Source organism: Equus quagga, chromosome 15 (genome assembly GCF_021613505.1).
Source record: "Equus quagga isolate Etosha38 chromosome 15, UCLA_HA_Equagga_1.0, whole genome shotgun sequence".
Lineage (NCBI taxonomy): Eukaryota > Metazoa > Chordata > Mammalia > Perissodactyla > Equidae > Equus > Equus quagga.
Window position 1 is genome coordinate 18892332 of NC_060281.1, and position 26960 is coordinate 18919291.

Genomic DNA, 26960 nt, shown 5'->3' on the forward strand with positions numbered 1-26960 from the left:
AGTAGTAGTATTAATAAGAAAGTGAGATGGAAATGGTTAAGTCTTTCAGTATGGACCCCAAATTACTGAAGTTTTTATTCCTTTTTATTTACTTTGGATTATTTTGGAGAGGAACAAGATGATTTCAAGTTGGTAAAAATAAAGCAAAGTTCCAAGATACATTGATGAATATGATCTCACTGGAAAAGTATTAATGTGGTGAGATCTATCTGTTGGACATACAGGATTTGGTTAGATTATGGAGGGTCTTAACGTTCAAGCTCAAGCTTCGTGACTCCATTCTGAAATCTATGCTAAAGGCTACTCAAATTCATTTCAAATGAAAAAGACAAAGAATGTCATAAAGAAAAAAATCTGTTTTTGGAAGACAGAGCATTGGACTGGGTTGTTGTGAAGATGACATAAGACATATACTCAATACTAATTAGTGTGCAGTAACTGTCAGGTGTAATAATGAGGAGCTCTGTATTTTTATCTTAGCTCTGCAACTAAGTAACTTATGAGCATGAACAACTCTACTTCTCTGGGCCTCAGTTTCCTAACATGTAAAATGAGAGGGGTAAACCAGATGATCCCAAGGAGTCATTTCAGGTTAAAAAATTCCAATTATTCATCTTGAATCTGGATACCAAGGAAGAGTCTCAGTACTTAAGCCACGCCAAGCCCCTCAAAGAATAAAGCTAAATAAATTTTCCATGGTCCAGTTTGCATATAATTATTTTGATCCAGTCTTTACTTAGTTTTAAAAATTATAGAACAAAAGAACCCAAAAGTTCCCCCAAATGGTTCCAGTGCAGAACATTTGGGAATTTAAGTACATAATATTTTTTTAAACATATTTAACAACTCAATTCATACAGATTGACAAATGCAATGGAAAAGTAGACCACCTAAAGATTTTAAGAGATTAAACTCCACATTGTGCAAATTCTATAGAAAAACAATCAGCCACTGCATATTAGCGCATCACATTAAAATGTATTTTAAAGTATACTTCCTCTCTTAAATGGCAGTGATTATACATTAGTGCCACCACAGAGCACTTGTAAACTTTTTTACGTTCAACATCATCCATATCCATGATAAATTGTTTGGTGAGCTCCAAGGTCTTTCTTGGGTCTGAGCTTTTTGAGTTTTCCTACTTTGACATTTACAGCCTCAACTCATAACTGCAGCCATCCATCCAGAAATGCCCATTGTCTAGTGTTGGGGAGCAGGTGGTACATAGGTGAATCTGAAGAAATCTCTCACCTTTCGAAAGTGATAAAAGGGATGTGACTCAGTGATTGGAGACATAACTATATACCATGGGCAGTTTATACTTATCACTTTTTAGGAAAGAAGCTTGGTCAAAATGAACGAGACTCAGGCTGGAGACAGCTCCAGTGTGATTCCTGATCCTCTCTCTCTCTAGGGCCCTTAGTGTTAGGGAAGGGGAGATAAAAAGGATGCATGTCAGAATTGGCTGACTTCATCTCAGCCTTGCTTTTAAAATGCCACTGAGAGGCTGATGATAACACAAGTTGCTTTATAAAAAGGACCTATCCACCGGAGCTTTAATCAAATAAGTTACTTTTTTTTTAAATATATTGAGATTCTTGAGAGCTAGCAACAAATCCAAATTGGAAGGGGATATGTAACAAAGCAAATACTCTTCTCTGTTTTCATCAAGATTCAGAGTCTGTGGCTGTCGGGAAGTCCTCAGCATATGCAGTGGAGTGCTAACCAATGAACAGATCTAACTAACGAGGGGCACTGACAGAAAGCAGCTTCTTTCCTCGAAATCCAAACATCATTTCGACTTGTTTGTTTTCATCCTCCTTGTAAGAAAAGGTACATCAACTTCCTTCAACACTAGGGAAATTGAAAATGTTTATTCAGGAATTTTCATTCACCTTCCTTTAAATTACACTATGTTACTTTAACAACAGAAAAGTGAATTATCAAATTTCCGTTGTAAATACTGACATAACAGATGAAATATATTTTTCTTAGTCACTCCATGTGTCTGTATTCTTCCACATTCCTATTGTCTACTCCGGGTCTGAGATGCTGTCTCCCTCTGGGATGCCTCCTCTAAGCAGGCCCCTTCAGCACAGAATAGCATCACAAAGGTCAAATCTTCTCACCCAAGGTAAGTGGTCAGGATTCGAGTCTTCTTTAGAAAACGCTGTGCTGGGTCTCATTTTGTGTGATCCAACCAGATTGCTTTTGAACAAAAAGAGGAGTCAAACAGAACTTGGGTTTCCAGAGAAAAATAAAGTGCTGCCCCCTATAAATCACAGTCTCTGTGGAGAAAGGTGTCTTCCTAAAGAGGTAGAAATAATAGGGGGGTGTGTTGCAGGTGCCCATATTTCAATGATACTGAACACTGTATCTTTAAGGGCTTAAAATGGACTGACTCCACTCATCTCTCTGATTTTTTCATAAGTAAGCCAGAACACCAGTGACCAAGGGGTCTGAAAGATTAACCAAAGAAGTTAGTGCATATTTCAAAGCAATTATAAATATTCTACATATATGCATATACATCTTTGAATGATGAAGTCATTTGGAATCGACTCAGCCTAAAAACAAATATTTTGGCATTTAGCCTTTGTAAAGCACTTTATAATTTACACAGCATTTTCATGTCTTACATTTCTGACAGATTAGAGAATAGAGCTTCCAGCTCAGAAAGAGTTGACTAACTTGAATGAAGGTGTAACTGTACCAAAAGGAATTATATATAAGGGGATGAGGTTTATTCAACAATAGAAGATATAAATGCTAAAGACACAGAGGAAAGTCACAGAGTAAAGATTAGAATTAATCAGCAGAGAAAGAGTGTCATGGATCCAATTCCTGTCTGGTTTGGTTCATAGGTGATGGGTAATACTGACCAGAGAGAACCTCTATCATACTGGAGAAATTAGCATAAGCAATTAGCATGTACAAATTATTTGGTTAGAGAGTTTGTAAAGCAATATGTATGCCATATATGTTTGGAAATATTGAGCATGTTATATTGGTAGATGGGAATCTGCTAAATAGTGGATTTAAGAGAACACATCTTGGTCAGTTAAATGTATGAAGACATAGACAAAATAAAGAATATGAAGCTGTGACAATGCGATATTCTTGTGACAACAAAAATGAGTGAGCCCATAACTGTAATCGGATCAAGGAGTAGAGGTCTTAGGAAAGAATGGACTGCGCAATGATTCCTGATTGCTTGATAATCAGACTGCTTCCTCAGGTTTAACAACACAGCAACTAAACTATACGCAAATGCCTAAATATTAATCGGGGATTGAGCAAAGCTACCTCTGCCTAGTGGAGGGGATTGGGCTTGAGTTTAGCTGGGTTTTGAATAGAAGTTAAAGAGGGTGATCATGTAGCCAGATAACATGAGTGGTCTCTAAATTGGATATACTGCGCCTCTGAGCAGGAGTGCATGTGCGCAGTGCGGGTTTACTTGCTTTTTCCTCACTGGCAGAGCTGTACCATTGAAAAGGATCCAAGTGTGTAGGAACCCACGTTGTCTTCTCTGGTCTGCCTGTTGCCATAACTACTGGCAGAGTCCTTCATGCCTATTACTGTGGAGCCGAACACAGGACTCGTGGGTTGATACTCTTGAATATTAAGTTTACAAATAAGCTCTTCCTGTTATTAATCTGTGTTCAGCAAGCAACCTTCTGATTATAACTTGGCTCCTCATATAGCTTGAATTTAGGAGGAAGCACGCTGTCCAGAGGACTTCAGCATCTGGGTCACTTGCTAAATGTGTTTCTCAATGTGACTGAGCTGATATTGTGGTCCGATCATCAGTTTCAATGGGTTCAGCTGAAGTGAGTCTGTATTTGCAAGGCTGATTTACTTGCAAGTGCTCATGAGTCAGGTTTCTATACTCGGGGTCACACAGTGTGGCAAATCAACAAGGTCATGCCATCCTGCTGATCTTTGGTGGTTAGCCAGTCTTTCTCTAGTAACATCTCTCCATCACCACACACTGTCTCTTTTCTTTTAAAACTTCTATAATTAGCTGCAGGATTTTGAGAAACTCAGTATACTGTAATAGTTAGGAGCATGGGTTTAGAGTTGAACAGACCTGCAGTCAGTTCCCAGCTCTGCCACATACTAGCTGTATGACCCTGAGAAAGTTTCTTATACTTTGAGCCCTGGTTTTCTCATTTGAAAAATGAGCATAACACCATCTGTTTTACTAGGCTCTTGTAAGACTTTAAAAAGTAATGTGTGTAAAGAGCTTAGCACAGTGCTGGTCATGTATTAAGTACTCTTTTTTTTTCTTTGTCATTTATACTTCCTGAGTCTCATGTATAGAGAAAATGGGTTGATTAAGTAGTCTCAGTATTCTTCTGTACTTGGATATCTTCCCTGCCCCTCATCCCTCCTGACCTTGATTTGTTTTTGTTTTTGTTTTAAAGATTTTATTTTTTTTTCCTTTTTCTCCCCAAAGCCCCCCGGTACATAGTTGTGTATTCTTCGTTGTGGGTTCTTCTAGTTGTGGCATGTGGGACGCTGCCTCAGCGTGGTCTGATGAGCAGTACCATGTCCGCGCCCAGGATTCGAACTAACGAAACACTGGGCCGCCTGCAGCGGAGCGCGCGAACTTAACCACTCGGCCACGGGGCCAGCCCCTTGATTTGTTTTTCATTAATGGTTTCACCCATCCTTACCATCTCCTACACTAGAAACTTAAAAGTCCCATTTCCTTCTTTCCCTCCCTCACCTTATACACAGAATCAGTTACTCAGTCCTGTCGAGTTAACCATCACTGTTCCTAGAAGCTGTCTTCTCTCCACGTCTACAAGCATCTCCTGGCTAGACCACTGCCAAAACTTCCTTTCTTGTATCCTAGCTTTTAATGTATCTTCTGTATTGTTGCTGAAGTAATCCTGTCCTGAAACAAATCTTAGCACATCGCTCCCATGGTTAAGCAGCTGCTGGCTCACTATAGCGTTACACCTAAACTACTAAATGCCCCCCACGAGGTCCTTCTCAATGTAGTCCTTAAGTACTTCCCCAGGATTCTCACCCTCTGAGGATCTATTCTCCAGCCACACTGAATTTTCTGCAGGTCTCCAAATATGCACCTGACCTGATGCCTAGGCTCATGTTGCTCCCTCCTGCTTTTCTTGACAAATGCCTACTGATCCTTCAAAGCTCCTATCAAATACCGCCTCTGTGAAGCCTTGTTTCTTCCCAACAGCTAAAGCCATTTTTACTCCACTGTCCATGTTCCTACGGTGTTTTGTTCATACCTCTGGCAGGGCCCTAATACAACCTCCTTAGTGAGACTATGTCCTCTGGAGTCAGACTTCCTGGGTCGGATGCCCAACTCCATTAGTTCATAACTACCTAGCCTGGCCTAGTTATTTAAACTCTTTAAGCTTTTGTGTCCTCCTCTATAAAAGACAGATAGGATAGTAACCTACTAAAAAAGATTGTTGGGAGGATTCAATGAGTTAAGCCATAAAAATGATTAGCACAGTGTTGGCCATATACCAAGTGAATCAGCAACATTAGCTTTATTATTGCTGTAATTATAACTACCTACATATCTATCTTCTCCATCACATTATAAGCTTATCTAGTGCAAAAATAAACTCCATTTTATTGCCTAGTGGTATCAGCACTTACAATAGTGCCTGGTTCACGCAAGCCAAATCAAAATCTTCCTTTCCAGTAAGAAATATCCACAGACTTGAGACAATGTCAAGGTATAATCAAGACAATCAAAATAATGTTTTATAACTTGGGTACACTTTTGTATCAGATATTGCCAAGGACTTTGGCTATTAATTTCATGTTAATAGATATCTACTATCCCTGGGTGATGTCACTGATTCTCAAACAAATTTATTTATTACCATCTATATATGGACAGTACTAAAATCTAAATCGCCATCTCATTAGTCTTTCAAAGATGCAGACTGATATATTAAGCTAGTCATCTAGACATCTCTGCTTAGATGTCCTATGAGCATCCAAAAATTAAGATATGTGAAACTCACTTGTCACTCTGAGTCTACAACATCTTCCCTGCAAATGATCCCCATTTTAGGAAATTACATCATCGGTTGCTTAGGTGAGGAATCTGGGAATGACTTCTCCTTGTCTTCTCTAACCACTTCCCACTCCCAGTCATGTTTCTATCTCTGTCTCCTAAATACTTCTGAATCTATATTCTTCTGTCCCCACTGTTACACTCTAATCCAGGCTATCATGGTCTCTCCTCTGTCAGTACTCTTGAGGTTTTTCCAACCAGCTTGGCAGCCAGAATGATCTTTCAAAGAACACACGTGTCATCAAGTCAGTGCCCCTCCATCTTATGGGTCCCAGGGCCCTGCCGGATCTGGGCCCTGCCTCTGTCTGGCCTCACCCTGTGCTGCTCTCCTCCAGGTCTCTATGCCTTGGCCCTCTAGGCTTCCTTCAGTTCCTTGAACTCATCATATTCCATGTCCACTCCAACTATTCTCTCCATGTAGAATGTTTCTTTCTGCCCTTTTCACCTGGCTAAGTTCTATTTATTCTTCAAATTTAAATTCAAAAGTCCATTCCTCCATGAAGATTTTCTTCATCTCCCAGCCTAGGCTGCACTTACTTGCTATATCTTTCCAGAGCAGCATGCACTTTTCCCTACCATTCATCCTTCTAGTTTCTTGCTCAGTGTTTTCCCCTCACCCAGACCAGAGGCTCCAGCACCAGTGCAGCAGCTGCGACTCTTCTGTTCACCCCAGAGCCAGGCATTTAGTACAGGGCTCTGCATAGAGTGGGTGTGCAGTAAATAGTACTATATTATATTGTGTAAAGTATCGATTGTTTGAATCCAGACCTATAACTCATTCATTCTCTCAAATATTTTCTAACTTACAAAATACTTGAGTATCTTATTTTTATTTATTTATGTTACTTAAATAAGTCTATCTAATTCTACATCTTAGTTCACTTCAGTAAAAAATAACATCCAAACCAAATAAAAATGACATAATGTTTTCACACTAAGCAGAGCTTTGTGGTAATAAGTATTAACTAGTAATGCAACATTTGCCATTAATGTAGATTTTGTTTGAAACAGTAACATTTTCATAGGGATGGTCTCTGGTATAAAATCTGTATACCTCTCCCCAACTACAATATTTTGGCTAAATAGACTACTAAAAATTTTACACTGCAGAAAATCTACCCACTGGTTTTGTAACAACAGAATATCAACCCGTTCATTTCTGGATGAAACTGAATTATTTTACCTTAATCTGCCAAGGAAGGTAATATGACTCTGAGGAGAGGTAAAAGAAAACAAAAAGAGATATAAAAAAGAAAGAAAGAACTGTGGTTTGGGGGCAGGGCCATGCCAAACAGCAGAAGAGAAAAGGGAAAATATTTACAGATTAAAAGTAATTTAAGTACAAAGAAAACAAAAACCAAGGAAGGAAAAACCTAATTTTACCATTCGCAGCCAAGATGGTAAAAAGCCTTTATATAGACTCATGAATCCTTCTCCTTGCACAGCCTGAATCAAGCAGTCAGTTGATGATTTATACAGAAGTCCCCTAAAAAGGAAGCAAAACAATGCTGTTAAATTTCCTGCGCATAAATAGATGTATAAATAAAATACAAATAAAAAATAACCTTAAGGAAACTGCTGATAAGTTAAATATTTTCTGCTAGTTTAGAACAGATAACATTTGTGCTTCTGTATATATAGATCACCTCTTAAGTTTAAAGATATTTTCAAAGTCAACTCTTCTGATCCACCCCACCCTTGGTCTTGTACTTAGAATTCACTCCACCTGGAATCCTCCAGAGAGAACATCTGTTTTATATGAAATCAAATTCTCCATGTTTCCTGGAAGTCACAAGCTTCTGAAGAAAGTGCTCTGTAAATTCTCAGCACAGTATGTTTTCAAAAACTCTTCGGAAACAATAAAGTCACAATAAACACCTTGTGTCTAAATAACATGATGGTTAAATTAGCTTATTTCCCTAAATGCACAGTACTTTTCCATCAGACAAAGAGCAGGTAATTGCATAAAAACAATTTCCTGGTTCAACACATAAACACACAAATCGATTTCTACCAAGAATAAATACAGGGAAGTGTCTCTAAAGGACAATATTATTACAGACTTTCAAACACATGCATAAGGAAGACTGTCTATCTACCTTCCTTGTTTATCTCGTGGTTGATTCATGATTCGGCTTTTGATGACATCGGCTGGTGTTCCCAGAATAGAAGCTACCAGTCCAGAACATAAACTATAGATACAAATAAATAAAGTTGAAAGATAATATGTAGCAGTTTCTAAATCTTACATCAAGAGAATTTGATATTGAGAAAGAATGGAATGCCAAATATATTATAATCATATTCTTCACAATAATGCTCTTTTAGCTTAAAATCAATGCTAAAGTAATTCCTTAAAGAGGTACAAAAAATTAAAACAAAAAGAATGACATTGAACACCTACTGGTGCCAGGCACTCTTCTAGGCAGCAAATAAGACAGATAAGATCCTTCCCACAAAGGTACTTACACTCTACTTGGGGAGAGGCAGAGGAGAAATGAAAAATTTCAGATGCTGGTAAGTGCTTTGAAAAAAATTAAAAGGGGTAAAGTGATAGGGAGTAGCTGGGTGACAGACAGTTAAAGAAAGCCTGTCAGGGTGACAGCAGAACTGAGACCTGACTGGTGAGAAGGAAGCGTCCATGTGAAGACCTGGAGGAAGAGTGTTTCAAGTAGAAGGAAGAGCACATTAAAAGCCCTGAGTCAGGAACACTCTTGGTGTGCTTAAAAGACAGAAAGCAGCATCCCTGAAGGAGGGAGAGTCCAGCCAGATGAAAGACAAAGAAGCAGGCAGAGATTAGCCCAGGAAGGCTATTTAAGGAGTTTGATTTTATTCCAGATGTGAAGAGAAGTTATTGAGAGGACATTAAGCAGGGGCAATCGCATAATTTGGTCAACAGTTAACAAAAAATTCACTCTGGCCACTGTTTAAGCCTCACTTCACTAAGCTATTCCATTTGAATATTACGACCTTATCTTCTTCTCTCCATCCTAAAAGGTCTTTCTAAAATACAAGTCTAGTTTTGTCATTTTTCCTACGTAAAACCACCCAGGGCTCATTCCCTATGATCAGATTTAGCTCATACTTCCGGCCATGTCATACACATCACTCCAAGACTGCATCTCTCTTTGTCCCTTAGGCTCTAACAGTACAACTAAGGGTAGGTCTCTGTACTTACCACACTGGGCAGCACCTCCATGCCTGTAATTCTTCCACTTGGAATGTCCTGCATGCCATCTAATTGGAAAATTCCTGTTTTTCCTTCAATCTATGCTCAGGTGTAAGGTTTGATGAGTTTCTGCTTATCCCTTCTTTCTTTACCCAACAAGGTTTATCACTCCTTGAAAAAGGCTTCTTGCAAATACTCAAAACAGGCAAAATGGATGCAGTCAATCTACTGCAGAGTAAATCAAGATTTTGTCAATGAGTAAATGAAAAGTTAAGAAATCACCAGCAGTTCATTGTATATGTGGACATGAGAGAGGCAATATTGGAACGTGATCAAAATTTCATAAACTGAAAACCCATTCAGTGCTTTAAACTTTTCCAGGAGAAAGATGTGATGAGAAGATTGTGGTCAAACTCTATCACTGGAAAATAGAAGGCTGAGTCCAGGTCCCAGAAGCTGGCAGCTGAGTCCACAGACTCGGGTCACGAGAGTCTGAAGAATAGCTTATGTTTGGCTAGTGGAAAGCTAGAAAGGAACATCGTGGAGAACTTTTATGTCCTTATGGCACATCAAACACCTCACAAAAATGAGCACCACTGAATTCTGTGCCAGGATTTGTGAAGTCTCCGAAGGCTCTGTGATAGGAAGTTGAACTGCACTAGGAATTTTCATACTCGCTCTTTCTCTAAACTGCTGTAGCAGAAAGCACCCTGGCTCCTTCCACCTCTTTGGGGTCAGGATTTAAAATTCAAAGGGGTAATCACATTACAACTATTTGAATTCAAGAGATGGAACCCATGTAACCTATTTACATATTCCAGCAAATGACTCAACTGTGCGTAACTCTTCTTGGGTCTCTGTCCACATAATAGGCATTGGCTATGTGGAAAGAACTTATTGTTTCCCCATGTATATTCCAGTAGATGCAGACTACTGCTCTTTTTATCTTCTTTCCTGTTTGTCCAGATTCTTTCAAAGTTGAATTTTTATATCACTGATTTTAATACAACTTCATATTTTCACACAGAAATGTCTCAACTAACATATAATTCACCTAAATTCTCAAACTATCTACCAGAAACAACATACAAAACAACATAATCAAGAGGTAAGGGAGAGCAAAGAAATAGGATAGAAACAGTTACACAGCTTTCCTCTCTTTGTCCAAAAGAATGACACACCAAATTTTTACTTATTCATTTGCATCAGAGAGGCCAGGTACCAGCTCAGCTTCACACATAAGTGGCAAGAGTAGAAACTACTTCTACCAGAGTGTTAATATTAATGAATTCTATGTTTAAAATGTGGGTATCCCTCACAATGGGCTAGCAGAGATTTTTTTTTTTTTTTTTTGCAGGGAAAGATTCGCCCTGAGCTAATGTCTGTTGCCAAACTTCTTTTTTTTTTTTCCTCCCCAAAGCCCCAGTGCATGGTTGTATATCTTGGTTGAAAGTCCTTCTAGCTCTTCTATGTGAGCTGCCACCACTGCATGGCAACTGACAGATGGGTGGTATAGTTCTGCGACAAGGAAGTGAACCCCAGCCCGCTGAAGCAGTGATGGCACTGAACTTTAACTACTAGACCATCAGGGCTGGCTCTAGAGAATTTTTTTTAAGCCGTATCCTAACATCAAGGACGCCCTTCAGCAGCTGTGGGCCCCATATGGCACACAAAGACTTTAGGATGCAACTGCCAATGGCCTCATCTTCTCATCAAATTGTTTTGAGGACATAGTGTGAACTGACTAGACTTCTTTAAAAAATAAATATGAAAAGAGAGCAAATAATGTATCAAGGAGACCTCAAGCAAGATGGTATATAGAGCCAAAGTGAGAAGATGGAGGAATAAAAGTATCATGGATTTTGCCAAGCTGCTGGGGTTGTAGTGGATGTTGCTGCTTTTTGCTATAGACTTTTCTCGCTCCTGGCTAGTAACACCCCACAATGAAGCCCAGGACACAGCTAAAGTGATAACGGACAGAGACTGATCGTGCAAGGTCTTCAGTTCTCTGCAGGGGACCAAATGGCTAGCTGCAAGACTGGTTTCAAACATTCCGCCAGTACTGTGTCGGAATCAGCGATGCTCTTCAGGATCAACTAAATAATCACGCTCATGGATCATCTTCGCACAATGTAAATGAACCTTTTGCACAGTTTTACCTCTTAATAGCCTCATGATTTAAAAAGAAAAAGGGGATTATCCTGATCTTTCTGTTCTATCTCATTTCCTGACCATTAATGCAACTCCTCACCTTTCCTCTGCTTCCCTTATTAACGTCCCTGCCACCTGCCTCCCATCCCACTAAACTCCTGGTCAGTCCCCTACTGCTCCTGCTCTGCCGCAGGACTTCACTCTACTTCTATCATTTTTTTTAATTGTAAAATACACATAGCACACAATTTACCATTTTAACTACCTTATGTGTACAGATCAGTGCTTATACCATTTTTATTCTTCTTCTTCATATCAAACTCATTTTTCCTCAGATGTTGAGAGTCATATAAAGCTCTCTGATTGGACGGCTGCAGTCCCCTTCAAGCCTCCATGAGCATCCGTTTTATCTTAGGCCCCAGCATCCAGAACCTCCAGGGCACACAGCACTGTCTACTGACATCTTTACATAATCACTTAGATTTGAGTTCATGGTTAGCCACTTTTGAGCTGCCTCGTATACCACACATACTCAAACCGACCCATTTTAACACCTGATTCAGTGGTGGTGCTCAAAAATGAACCAAAGTCCAATCATCCCATTTTCTCAAAACCTGAGTTAGAGAGCAATAAGACTAAGTTGTTTCCAATAAGGGCTGGAATATAGTGACGGGAAATCCTACATCTTTAAAAAAAAAGACAGATCTATTAGGTGGAGTAGTGTACATTGGGCAGATTTACATCTGCCAGGAATCTTAGGTTAGAACTGTGGCATTTCAAAGAACATTTGGGTAGAAAGACAATGAAAAAGAAACAGAGGTAATATCACTGTGCGACTACTGGATGGGCCTGAATATCCTGCTCCCAGAGTAGATCATAACACTGGAACAGACAAGCGTCTTGAAAGATGAGAATGTCTCACAAGATGACTTGACTGGGTGAAAACCGGGGAGGAAAGTCTCACAGGAAGAGCAAAGAGCATGAACAAAGATAGCGGAGAAAAGAAGGTAAGGGTAGGTACAGAGATAACACTAATGTTTATAGGGAAGGAGGTAAAAAATGGAAGGAGGCCTAAAATCTTCAGTTTTCTCACTGAAAGGGGAGGCCAGACTTTTGGCTAGAGAAAGACTGGTGTAGCTTATAAACACACCTGGTAAGAGTTTGGAATGGGAAAGGGCGGTGAGCAAAGACTATAAAAAGATCGCTTCAGCAGCACTGAAGACAACACTTATTTTAAAAGAGGAGGAATGGAGAAAAACTACTCTAGAAATATTAAGTTAAGGTGAACCTGAAGTTAGGAATCTTTTATATCTATATGTTTCCAAATATCATTGATTTGACACTATTAATATACTTTTGGGATTGTCTAAACAGCATAAAGCGTTCTAGAATTTGGAAACGAGATCAGAAGCTAAATAAAACCACAATAATGTTAAGGACACTAGATATCGATGAAGTAACTCACTCGAATGGATAATCTGAAATTGTGTTGCAAAGAGATTAAGGTACTGCTCCTCCCTGAGATGCTCTTCTTCCTGTCTCTTTCAGGAAGAAAGAGAAGCCACAGCCCTTCAAAACACCTAATTCCATCTCCTCCGTAGGCCTTCCAAGTGATTATTTTAATCCCTCCTCTGAACTCTACAGGAACTAGTCACTTTCTTTGGGCATTTACTGTACAGTGTTTTTATACTTGTTTTGTTTTCCCGCTTGGTAAATTCCCCAGGAAGGAGTTGGGTTTACCTTTTGTACCTACTGCAGGGCCTTGCACAGTGCCCTTAACATGAAAGATGCTCAAACATATCTGCTGAACTGAGTTGGAGAAGCGATCATCAGAATCTGACCCTGGGATGGCCCCATCAAGGTACAAATATTTAGGGAGATTGAATCTGAAACATTCTGCAGCTCTGTCCCTTTCTTCCCCATTTTAACTGCAACAAACTTTAAGAAAGTTCCTCTTTATAAATGTACTATCACCTTTCTCTAAGCGTGATATCACTAGATTCCCAATCAAAAGAGACAAAAAGTTAGAATTTATGCCAAATACGGAAGAAAAGATGATATAGAAAGAAAAAAAAAGAAAGAGTTAAACTAAAACAATCACTTACCTTGATAAACCATGAGTCATAATATTGTCCTCAAGTGGTGTATTCAATACCAAGTAGTGTTTCACTGTATCATAAGTGGTTAAATCTGGCAACAGAAAGAAAAAGAAGGCTTAAATATTCATTCATTCAACAATGAATGTCTTGTGACAAGAATATGCTAGGCTTGGAGCAGGAATGTGCACAAGGATGAAAGATATCATTCTTGTTCTCAAGCAGAGGAGAGCAGAGCCACAGATGGAGGGGGAGGAAAAGAGGAAGAGAGACAGACACTCAATTATATCACTGGAACATCTGAACGCAGCTATGCCTAAAGTCGGCCCAACCCCTGGGCTTCTCAGTAATAGAGCTGGTAAATTCCTTTTTTAGCCTGAGTTAGGTTGAGTTAAGCTTCTGTCACTTATAGACAAAAGGTCCTGACAACTTTTCTACACTAAGCTTTTTATACTTTTTTCTAATGACAATGAGAGCTGTTGAAGAGTTTTAAATAGGGGAGTGATATATCACAATACTGGAGTTTTATAAAGATGACCAACACTGAAATATAGGGAAGTGAATTGTAAAGAGGCAAGAATGGATAGGTAGATTTGATCATTCACCATATATTTGAGTGTCCATCGTGTGGTAGGCATTATTCCACACACTTGGGAAAGAGCCATGGACAAAATGAACAAAATCCCCATTCTCTGTTGAGAGTGAGACAATAAACAAGTAAACCACATGGCATTTCAGATGGGAGTAACTGCCCTGGAAACAAATAAGGCAAGGGAAGGGGATAGGGAGTAACAGAGGGTGGGAAGATGGGTATACATGAATTTTAAAAAGGGTGACCAGGGAAGGCCTCTCGATAACTTTTGAGCAGAGACCTAAAGCAAGCCTGAGAAAACAAACCTTGGCAGATATTGCAGAGAAAGTGTCCCAGGCCAAAGGACAGTGTGCATTACAACCCTGAGGCAAAAGTCATCTCGGTATGTTGGGGGAACAGCCAGAAGACTGGTCTAACAAAAGCAGAGCCAGCAAGGGTCAGAGATGGAGAAGAAGAGCCGAGCCGGGGGAGGCTTCTGAGTAGGAGGGACTGGCCTGGTTACTCTGACAAGGATCACTCTGGCTGTTGTGTTTGGAGCAGACTACAGGGAGGCAAGGCAGATGGGCTGAAGACTGCTGCAGCCATTCTGGTGAGAGATGAGGATGCTTGGACAAGGTTGTTGTGGAGCGCTGGTCAGATTCTGGTTACGTTTTGAAGGCAGAAGCAACAGGATTAGCCAGCAGATTGAACATGGAGCGAAAGAAAGGAATCAAAGATGAGTTGAAGGTTTTGAGTTTGAACAATTGGAAGGACAGAGCTGCCATTTATGGAGATGGTGAAAATAAGAACTGACTAATTTAAAAATTTTTTAAATAAAATGGTAGGCCCTGGTGACCTTGATAAGAGCAGTTTCAGAGGCACAGTGGGACAAAACGGCTGTGGGGTAAATATGGGGAGACGAGTGAGGAGGCTTTTGTAGTGGTCCAACAAGAGGAGATAGATAACACTTGGAGGAAGGAGTGGCTCCAGGGATGAAGAGAAGTAGACGAATTTGACATATACCCGGGAGATAGAATCGGCTGGACTTGGTGACTGATTGGCTATAAAGAGTAAGTGAAAGGAAAGAGATGAAAATCACGCCTAGGTTTCTGGGTTGTCCCAATGACAAAATGGTGATATCATGCTTTGAGACTGGGAAGAACAGAGAAAGAAGTGGTTTGATAAATGAGTTTGGTTTGGACACATTCAAAGCAATATGTTTCAAATAACCAAATGAAGATGCTGAGTAAATAGCTGGAACTTAGGTAAGAAAATCTGAGCTGCAACAGATTTTGAAGCAATGAATGAGAAACTACAATCAGAAAAGTTTCCTGACAATCGAAATACCTGCCAATATGATGCAGTGGACATGGATGGACTGAAATAGCAAAACAGAAAATAAATTTACTTCCTTTTATGTTTAAGTGACATATTACTATAACCCTCAAAAATGCTATTTATTAATTTCTTAGAATCATATAATTTTAGTCTTAGAGAGGACTCTTTCATTCATTAATTCATTCATCAAATGTCTATTGACTATGTACGAGGGACTGGGAAAATAAAGATCAATAAGACACAGTCCTTGCCTTCAGGGGTCTCACAATCTAGTGGAGGAGAAGGCAATGAAATGAGGTACAAGCAATAACAGGGATAAGCACAGAAAACCCCAGAAACACATAAAAGGGCATCTAACACAACATGACTAGGGAGGGGTGGTTGTGGGAAGTTCAGCAAAAATACACTGATGGAGAAGACACTTTAGCTGAGTATTAAAAGATCTGCAGAAGAAAACTAAACAGAAGAAGAGGGTGAGGACAGAGTGTACTGAGATGAAGAACGGTTTGGTATGTGCAGGCACAGAATAAAGGAAAATGCTCTAGGGAAAATATTCAATTGTGATATTACAACATAAAGGAAGACTCAGCAGTTTATAATATTAAAAACAACAAAAATTTTCATTTTCCCTGATATAGGTGCTTAGAATTATGATTAAGGCAATTAGGACTTCTCAGAATTCAATAAAGTTTCCATTACCTCCCATATTCACCAGCGCTGCTCTTTGTATATTGGGTACCCAGCCTGCCCAAAGCCCACGTATTCCTCCTTCAGCTAAGATTTTTGCAAATGCATGATGCACGCCACGAAATCTAAGGAAAATAACAATGAAATGTGAAAACTCTATGCATTCCTATATATGGAATGCAATTGGACAAGCTTCACCTATAGCTGTTAGGATCTGAAGTAAAATAACATGTTTATCCAGAATTGTTATTATTGAAGCAATCCACATAAGTCTAATTTCCAGGTAAATTTAATAATCCTTTAGAAAAAAGGCCAACATTTGATTTAAGCATTTTTTTATGGAAATCTTTATAAACTATGTCATCTTCTTATCCTCTCAGGTTATTGAACAGATTAAAACTCCTTTCTTGACATTTTACATCATCGGTGCAAATATTAACTAAACGAGGGAACAGTAATCATCAGATAACTGAGTTCAATTTACTAGCATCATGGGAGACTGGCAAATTGTGTAATTTCACCAAACAACAACATTAAAAAACATTGATACTCACATAGTCTCAAAAAAGAACTATTTTTAGACCAAAAAGTAGGAAAGAGAATCTCATAATAAGAGTTCTTAAAATTGAATACTTTTGGCTTAAGAAAGTTTACTATCTTATCCTTATTTTTCTGTACACAGATAAGAAATGGTGCTGAATCATGAGCCAAATCTGGAAACCTCTGGTATAAAATAAAGCTCTGGGTTTTTTTCGTTTTGTTTTTGCTGAGGAAGATTAGCCCTGAGTTAACATCTGAGCCAATCTTCCTCTACTTATCTATATGGGTCACTGCCACAGCATAGCTGACAGGTAGTGTAGGTCTGGGCCTGGGATCTGTACCCATGAACCTGGGCTGCTGAATTGGAGCATGCTGAACTTAACCACTAGGCCACAGGGCCAGCCCTAAAAGTCTGGGTTTTATATAGTCAGAAATACCTGGAGTCAAATGTCATCTTTACCACTTAGAAGCTGTGTAGCTTTTACTCAGACATTATGCTCTCTCAGTCTCTCCAAAAATATAATATGACACATTTATTGGGCATGCATTATTGTTACTATGCTACATGGGAAGTTATGCTTATAAAAGATGGTCACTGTAGCTAAAATTTATTGTGCACTTATTAAATGCCAAACTTTTTATATAGGTAAGATACAATTTAGTCCTGAAAGCTCTGTGAAGTGTGAATTGTTATTCCAATTTACATCTGAAACTGAGGCTTAGAGTGTTTAGGAACTTGACTAGGGTTACAGAGCTAAAATGTGGTCGGGGCTGGATTTGAATCCAAGGTTGTCTGATCTCAAGGTTCATGTTCTTTACAACAACAGTAAATGTTTTTTACTACTACATCAAACCAAAAATTTCCAACATTAGAGACAAAGAGAGGGGGAAAAATGGAGGTGATCAGTTAAAAGCTCAGATATTTCTAGGTCCCAATAGTTAGTTCTCTCCATGTATCCAACCAGGGCAACATCACTTCTCCCTGCTACTTAGTAACTAGAAGTTGTTACGAGATGACAAAATGGACCCTGGGATTCTGTAACCTACTTGCTCAGACAGAGTGATACCCTTTTCTCCTCTGTGGTGCACATTCTCTCCCTGTTTCAAAGGCTGCAGGGGAGCCCTGACTGCCACAGCCCAACCTCATTTTCCACTGAGTCAGCTAGAGGAGCAGCAGTCTGTGGTGAGCTCCCAAAGGAGGCCCCAAACTCCCCCGCCCCTCTGGCCAGCAGCACACCTGCAGTGTTCAGAGCGGCAGATCCTTTGTACTTAGCTCAGAGCATCCTGTACTTTTCCTCTTTCCTGGGAGAGTCTATCTATCTGTGAGATTTTGCCCCTTTCCCAGGCAAAACTGGCTAAGCAGTATTTTAATAAATTGTTGGACGTGAAGCCCTTTGAAGACAGGCAGACTTTGATAATATAAGGTAATGCAACAGGAGGCTTTCATATCACAAAGTCATGATTTTAAAAAAAAAGTCCTTAAATTCGGGAAAAAGAGGAGGAGTGGGATCAGACAGGGAGTGGCAACAATTTGCAAGGTCAACCTTGCTATTTTCCTTCCTTGCTATTTTTCCTGCAGGGAAAAAGGGAAAGCTTTTAGGCAGCTTATGAGCCAAGCAGTCTAACTGTCATGCAAAGCTTTTGAATGGCTCCTTTTAAAGATGAAGAAACAGAGACTAGAAATGTTAAGTGACTTCCACAACACCAAGCCACAATGGCAAAATTGGGATTCACATACGGGCAATTTTTAACTGTCAGCTTCTTTATGTCAAGCTGTAACAGAAGACCAGTCTAGCTGCCTTGGCTGGGAAAAGCAGCAAAGAGCTATGCACACGTATGATTTGTCTGGCAGAGAACATGTGCACCTTATCCTGCAAAGAAAAGGGCTATCTCAGCTCTCCTCATAATGAATATAACTTCTGAATTAAAAGGCAGAATTACTGTCTCGGTTTTACTGAATGTTGGATTACAAAAGTGCCTAAGTCACTAGGTAAATGTTCCAAACAAGGTGGTGGCAAAGGGGAAAGGAAAGGTCCCAGTTAAATGGAGATCTTACCGCAGCGGTTTTCCTTCAAGTTTCCTTTTTCCTTCCATTTGCATCTGAACCTTTACTAGGTCAGTTGGGTTGGCTAAAAATTGACCAACAACACCAGCCATCATGCCTCCAATCACTGATTTCCTAATTGGAAAAGGAGATACACTTTTTAAAGGTTACCATTAATTTCACAAATTTTGTAGCAAACAGTACCAAGCTGGTATAGCCCTGCATAAGAGATTAGGACAGAGTGAAGAAAAGGAGAGATCCAAAAAAAAATCAGAGAGGAAAGTAGATGGCTTGTCTGTTTACTGATGGGAAGGTTAAAAGACCACAGAGAGTTGAAATTAAAATCTGAAGTTTCAGGGGCTAACACGGCCTGAAATTCAAACCAAGGGCAGTAGCTTCAAAGATACAAACATCTGAACTGGTAATTTAATTGCAGTTTAATTCTGACCACATGGGGAGGAAAACAGCATAGATGTAATAATCAGTCTAACAGACAAAGGCTGGTAAGTAAAATTTTATAAACTACTATTTTAGTAATTTTCAAAAAAGGGAGTTTGAAAACTTTCCTCTCTTTGAAGAAACTCTTTCTGTCTCTAGACTCTTCCTTCTCCTCATCTCCCAGAGCCAACGGTGGTCAAGTTTTGACTCTTCTATTTAAACATGCTTTGAATCCATCCTTTTCTCTCCTTCCCAGCTGCTCTTGTCTCAGGCCAGCTCCAATCTCTTAACTCGATTATTCCCATAGTCTCTTGGGGCAAAAGGGGCATTTTCGTTCTTTTTACTCTAAAACAATACTTGAAGAGGTACAAAGGGGTATGGAGTAAAAAGGGTCCCTCTCCCCAGTTTGCTCCCCTCTGAAGCAACCACAGGGACTAGTTTCTTATGCCTTTGTAGAGATAATAATAAGCATTCACTGAGTTTATGTCAGGCACTGACACGTTTCAAGCATTTTAAAAAATATCATTTAATTCTCATGTCAACCCTGACATTAGTACGATTGTTATTTCCTTTTTATAGATGAGGAAACTGAAGCATAAAGTGGTTAAATGACAGCTCAAATCACACAACTAGTGAGTGGTACAGCAGCCAAGATGTAACCCCAGGAGTCTGAATGCACCGCCCACAGTCTTAAATACTAAGTTACAATCAATAGTTTGTGCACACACAAATGTGTATGTCTAAATATTCCTTTTTAAAAGCACAAATGTAGAACGCCAGGTTGTATACAGTTCTGCACTTCAATTTTTTCCCTAATAGCATATCTTAAAGCTTACCCCTATCAGTTCACGTAGAGCTGTCTCATTTTGAAAAATAGTTTCATAGCATTCCATTTTATGGATACACCATAATTTATAGAGCTGGCATAACTTCTCACTAAGAAATCTGAACATTTACATGACATTTGATAGATCCTGCCTAACTGCTTTCCAAAGAACTTGCATCAGTTCACACAACATAGGAGGGTGTGCCTGTCTCTCCTCACGATGATGAGCACAGGACATTATCATTGTGTTTTCTCTCTCAGAACTTTATAACCACTACTTCCTCTGTAAGTGTTACATAATTCTAATTGTTTAGGCATCTGCCTATATTACTGTGAGCTCAGCGATGGCAGGCACCATGTCTTTTTCATTACTACAGCCTCAGTACTAAGTACTGGACTGGCACGCCATAATCATTCAATAAACACTATTCACTGAATGGATGGTTCTGAGTGGCTCAAAGGACACCAAGCCAGTCTACCCTGAGAGGTGACTCCACAGTGAAATATTTCCTTTGAACTCGTTACCTGTACCTTTCCCTTCTGGAGGGAATTACAAAACGCAAAGACTGTCAGTCTATTCCATCATTAACTCCAGGAAAGCAATTAGTGTAACTTAGTACATTACAATTTTTAAAAAACAGGGCCAAGACAGTTTGCCCGCAAGGTGAAATTCTGCTTATTGCATTTTTTTTCATGGTTGTGACTTGGAATTTTTTAGCACAGAAAACATACTACAGACATCTTTATATGTTAGTCATATACCTCATTCTTTCAAAGCTGTGTTATGTGTCCCTGTATAAATATATCATAATTTATCTAACTACTTCCAAATTGATATTTAAATTAAAAAAAAATTTGCTATTAACAACGCTCCTACAGTCAATATCTTTGCGTGTGTTTCTTCATGCACAGGTACAAGTATTTCTGAATGATTATAATCATAAAGGAGGAGTTTCTGGGTCAAAGGATCACACATTAAAAAATTTTAACAGGAACTTTATGCTCCAAAAGGCTATAGTAACTTACATTCTCATTAACAGTTTAATGTCTAAAAGATAATTTTAATTAATTTCCCTGATTACTGGTAAGGTTGAACATTTTTATATGTTTAATGAACATTTGTATTTTTTCTTTTGTGAATGGCCTATTGATATCCTTTCCCCATTTTTCCTTTGTGTTCTTTATATATGTTTTATTGGTTTATAGGAGTTCTATGTGTATTCTTTATAACAACATATTTTTCTCTGTTTCTGTTACATATGTTATAAGTGGTATGCACTTATATTCATCATTTCATCTAATCCCACAAAAACAAAAGCCTGATGGTAGATATTACTTCTACAGCTAGGAAAACTGAAGACAAAAAAAGGTGAAGTGGTTTAACTAGACTGCACAGCAGCCGAGCAGGAATTTGAGCCAATTTCTGTGTGACTCTAAAGCCCGGGATTTCTCAGTAGGAGGAGGAAAAAAGAAGTTGCTCTTTAAGAATTCTTTTAATATTAAAGTATTAAATAATATATACAAATATACACAATTTAATATGCATAGGTACATGAATGTTTGTACAAATTGTGCAGAAGCTGCTCAATTATTTAGACTTATATTGCAATTATTTACTATTTTATACAAATCTAATAGATAAACATCAGGGCCTTAGGGGCAATCGTATATTATTTTCAAAACAAAAACTCACCAAAGGGGATAATGCTTATCTTCAGTTTTGCCAAACACGACTTCACGGAGATGTTCATATGTGACCATTCGACCTCCAGAGTACACTGTGTAAACAGATTAGTACAAAGGTGAACTCAGCTATCTGTTTAACAAAACGAGAGGACACTCTGACCTGGCCAGTCAGTCTCTCCAGCTGTGTGTTTCTCTCATGCACCCTGTGCTTCTGACACGTGGGCTTCTTGATGTTTCTCCAAATGTGTCATGCCTTTTTTTTTTTTAAGCCTCAGGCCTTCTCACGTGTCTGGTCTTTCTTGAGTGGATTCTCCCTTCTCTGCTTTGCTAACTCCTCCTAGTCTTTCAAAACTCAACTCAAAGAACAGGTTTTCCAAAGTGCTCTCTGACCTTTCCTCCAGTTTTCCACACTGACACTGCACCTGCCATGCTTCTCCCCTGTTCCCCCAGCACCACCCAAGCATACGTCTAAGATGGCATTTATCATATTGATTAGAGATTAACTTGATTTTCTTGCTCATCTTTCCATCACATCATGGGCTTTGTAAGGCAGGTTTTGTGTGTTTTCGTTACTCTATATGCCCTAGTACAGAGCTTGCTACCTAGCAGACATTTTCATCCAATAAACACGCTTAACTTCACTGGATAATTTATTATTTTAAGGTAATTTTTCAGTGAAGTCTCAAACATGAAGTGAACTTTAACTGTAGAACTATACATAGTGGTCAACAAAATACAAATGAAAAGAAGTGAAACTCAAAACGATCATGGGAAGCAAAGGAGAAAATGTAAAAAAAGGATGGAAAATAAAAATCATGAAAATCAGTACATGGTATTCGTATAGAGAACTTTTCTTGATATTTCAGGAAGTTCGATAAAGTATTTTAAATATTCAAAAACATACGAAGTACCACGACAGTAACAGTCACTGTGCACACTTCTGGATAGTTCTTGATGAAAACACTCTAACTCATCTGAAGAACTGAAGATTTAAAAATAATCAGCCAGTACATATTAGTACTGGGCACTTTTCTGATCAAGGGTCCCTATGTACTTGAGGAAACACTCTGAATATAAAGGAGACAAATTCTACACCAGCCCTACCTCCTTTTGAAGCCAACTTTATGTTCTCCTGTCCACAAACTAAAAACCCAACAAGTTCTGTCTGTGTGAATGCCACTCTGGAAGCAGAGCAGAAAAGTGTTCTTATTGGCTTAGTGTAGTTATGACTATTTTCCTTTAAGACTGACTAAGGAGTCACATGGCTGGTTAGGGAGTCTGAGAGCGACCCACCAGCACTGCATTTCCTCTACTGCCAGAGGTGGGTTAGACAGTCATTCCTGCCCTCTTTCAGAATAGCCTGGTCTCTAATGTATCAAGACAGAGACTGGGGAGACGTGGCATTGTGGTCAAGTATATTTTAATTTTCAAAGAACACAGAAAAATTTAAATTTTGCATGTAAAGTTTCTAAAGTGGAGAAAAACATCAATTATTCGTACGTTTCTTAAACTTTTAAAAAACTTTTTATTACGAAAATTTTCAAACATACAGAAATGCAGAGAAAATAATATGACTCCTTCTATATTTCTCACTGAGATTTATCCATTGCTAACATTTTTGCCATATTTGCTTCATTCTTTTTTTGTCTTAATTATTTTAAAGTACATTACAGACATCATGACAGTTCATCCCTAAATACTTTTGTATGCATTTCTAAACATTTAAGGCAATACTTCCTTAATAACAATTGGTAGTTAATTTTCTTCAACTTAAGAAACTATATATTCATTTATCACATTCATAGAAAAATCTAGGTGGTGTTTGGATACAGCTAAACAGAAAAGCAGAGGAGACAAATACAGAACTCACAACAAACTTACCAGCTAGAATCAAGATAAATACCTATGTGTCTGTAAATGGCGGGGGTCACTCCTTGCCAAAGCTTTCGAAAGCCTTCCTCTTGGACAATCCCTAGGGCCGTGCGCACCATGCCCCTGTAGGGAGCAGAGTCTCTTGCACTGTCTCCCAGCCGAGCAAGGGCAGCTTCTCCTTGCATTTGGAGTCGAGTTTTTGTGAGATCGAGGGGAAAGGTTGCTAATAAACACACAAACAAAAAACCATAGGACTAATATTTTAATCACCACAAGATCAGTAATTCTCAAATTTTACAACACATCAGATTCAACTAAGGAAATTTTTTAAGATTACAGATTTCCTAGCCCCATACCTATGGATTCTCAGTAGGTTGATGTGGGTTTACAAATCAGTTGATTCTTCTGCACTCCCAAATTTAAGAATCACTGTGCCAGAGCACCCCAGATCACCACGAACAAAAGTGACAAGCCTTGGAGTTTTGGGGGTTTTTTTAAAGATTGGCACCTGAGCTAACATCTGTTGCCAATCTTCTTCACTTTTTTTTTCTTCTTCTCAAACCCCCCAGGACACAGTTGTAGATTCTAGTTGTGAGTACCTCTGGTTATGCTACGTGGGACACTGCCTCAGCATGGCCTGATGAGCAGTGCCATGTCTGCGTCCATAATTCGAACTGGCGAAACCCTGGGCTGCTAAAGTGGAGCACACAAACTTACCACTTGGCCACAGGGCCGGCTCTGCCTTGGGGTTTTTTAATTCAGAAATTTCAGTCTAAAATCTACTTTAATCCTTAGTTTTTGCTTTCCAATGGGAATAATTTCAGGTATCCATATTCTGTGATGTCCCCTTGACTGCAACCATGCTTAAGGTCCAGTGTGACTTTTAGAATACTGTACTACTTACAGTAGGTTCTTAATTAAGTGCCAGAGGAAGCTGAATTCTATAATTTCATGAGTGATAGTCACATGCACATGAATCACTGACCTGATGTTTGAAATATAAGATGTAATATGGAGTTTATAATGTCTTTTATATACAGAGAGTGGCATGGTCAATATTTTTTCGATTAAGGCAAAGACTTAGTTGTTTTCCCACCACTGCTAAGTTTTATGCAAGCTTTCCTTACAAGTACCAACTATACTTGAAACATTTTTTTCTAATGATTATATTCTGAATTAGAGATAGACAATTTTATCTCAAAACAGAGTGAAGCTAACTGGCCCACACAAGGAAGTTCAAGCTCATACTTTATACACACAATGTCCCGCATAACTGAAATAACTAGATTCAGACAAGTTCGCGAACATTACTGACATTACATAAGTCTTTTCAATGACCACTACCTGACACAAAACTATAGCTACACCTTTCCAAGAGAAAACAGAGTCAGGGCAAGAGAATATTAAATCTTACCACTGGTCTTTGCAAGACTTACTATCTTGCTGATAGTTTCCTAAAACAGAAGTAGTTTTCAAATAGAGAATTCGAGCAATGCTTTATCAAGATATGAAACCTGAAAAGTCTTAAGATATAGGAGCCTCCATATTAGCATAGGTTATGCTTCTCGAAATAAGTTTGGTTTTCTTGCTGGTTTCTTAATGCTTCAGGTTCTGATACTAAATTGTTTTGTACTCACAACCATCTCCTATTTTGATTCACCCACCTCCCATTTCCAGTCCCCACAAAATTCTCCATGAAATTTTAATAGAAGGAATCCTCCTTGATAAAAGCCATTGGTCACAGGGGGAAAGAGGTTAAAAAAAATAAAACAAAACTGGAAATTAATCATTCAGCAGTCTGCTTTTAAACTTTTTAAAAAGTTGATGACTTATATTTCAGCAAAAACAGTGAATAAAAATTCTTCCTCAGCTTTGGGAGGAGAGACAAAAAAAGAATGTGCAAAAGGCAAGAGTGGAGGAGCACACAGGGCAAAACAACAGATTATGTGCTGGCTCTGCTGGAAATGCAAAATAAACTCATTTTAGAACAGGACAAACTAGCATTTACAAATGATTACACATTGGAGCTGTGGCTTTTTTTTTTTTTTTTTTTTAATGGTCAAGAAAATGAAAGGGCAATATTAAAATGCAGAGTGAAGCCTTCACAGGGAACACACAGCCACCCTACTCACAAAATCCTTGGAAGAAACACCACCAGCTCGTGCAAAAACATCATAATTCTGCTCTAGGTAGCCTCTTAAGTTTTCTCTGACTTGCTTAGGCAGATAAACTGTCCGTCCTCTACGCTCTTATGATACTTAATAATACCTTGATTATAATAAAGAGCACAATGTAATTGTCTGTCTCTGCATGTCTCCTCACCAGCCTCTCAGAAGGTCTGGGCTGGGTCTTTTTAACTGTATCCCCACAGGCCCTAGCACTGTAGTAATTAAATAATGTTACAATTAATGGGTGCCCTGCCTTGGATTCAGCATTTACAGATTAACGACTTCTCAGAATCCTGCAAAGTAAACACAATATAGATGAGTTAAGCTCAAAGCGGTCAACTGGCAGATGATGAGTAGATGCTCAATAAGTGATAGATTAATAACAAGTCCCACAAGTTGGGACCACAATTTGGAACCCCCCCCCCCCAAATGATATAATGAAGCTGTGTAAGAACATAAATCACAGAGATTATCTGGATTAGAAGGATGAAAAGTGGATTGTGGTTTTAAAAAGGTCATCCTCACTCCCATAGAGGAACGACAGCTCATGAAGCTTCTGAAAGTCCACATCCAGGCACAAAAGCCCACCTCTGAGGGAGAAGAAATTGGAAGGAAGAGACCTTAGTGACCTCCAATCCCTCCTCCTCACAAAGCTGGCCTTGCCCCCACGCTGCCACATCTGCCTGCCGGACAGACGTGGGAGAAGAGGGCGCAACGTTGCGGCTGCACACCCCCGGGAGCGAAGCGGCCGCCAGTCTCCCCCGACCCCCACCCCCAGCGCGGCGCCTCGACGACTCGCAGGGAGGCCCAGGCGTGGGCAGCCGGGTACCTAGCTCGGCCACGGTAGCCGCGCAGCCCGACAGGAGGAACTTGCTCGCTCGGGGCCATCTCTGGGCGAGCGGCAAAAGCCTCTCCTCATCCTCTGGAACCGACATTCAGCAGGACAGACAGGACGACAATGCAGCCCTTCTGGCCGGCGCCCCGCGCCGCAGCTGGCCTGCCACCCTGCCAGGGCGGCCACTCTTCAACTGACGAGTGGCAGGGCGGGGACCATTTCCCTTGTTCGGTTCGGCCAGGGGGTCTCGGAGAACCAGCAGCCTCTCTAACAGCCCAGGCTTGAGTGGTCCACGACTGAGAACAGAAAAACAACGCGAAGCCCACGAGGCTTCTGGGAAATGTAGTCCGCCGGACTCCGCGCCTTCCCGGCCGCATTATCTGATTGGCCGGGAGCCGGGCGACAGCCGCGCGCAGCCCCCTATCTCCATGGCAACAGCGCGTGTTCTTCCTCCTCCACCTCTCAGCAT

The 26960-nt window shown here is 39.6% G+C and overlaps 1 protein-coding gene across 4 annotated transcripts; it reads right to left on the reverse strand.

Annotated features, from left to right (window-relative positions):
- Positions 1–1859: 1859 nt before the first annotated feature.
- Positions 1860–26798, reverse strand: SLC25A27 (solute carrier family 25 member 27). Of its 4 annotated transcripts, none has more exons than XM_046641158.1 (9): positions 26486–26798; positions 23520–23711; positions 21624–21708; positions 18679–18801; positions 16095–16207; positions 13496–13580; positions 8170–8262; positions 7454–7556; positions 1860–2208 (listed from the first exon to the last, which is right to left on the reverse strand). In XM_046641158.1, exons 1-9 carry the CDS (start codon positions 26589–26591, stop codon positions 2161–2163), a joined length of 948 nt encoding a protein of 315 aa, XP_046497114.1. In that variant the 5' UTR covers positions 26592–26798; the 3' UTR covers positions 1860–2160. The 4 variants fall into 4 exon arrangements, 2 of the variants coding, with proteins under 2 accessions (XP_046497114.1, XP_046497113.1); XM_046641157.1 differs by having other exon boundaries at positions 1860–2459; XR_006885442.1 differs by lacking the exon at positions 1860–2208 and adding an exon at positions 9249–9464 and having other exon boundaries at positions 7521–7556.
- Positions 26799–26960: the final 162 nt, after the last annotated feature.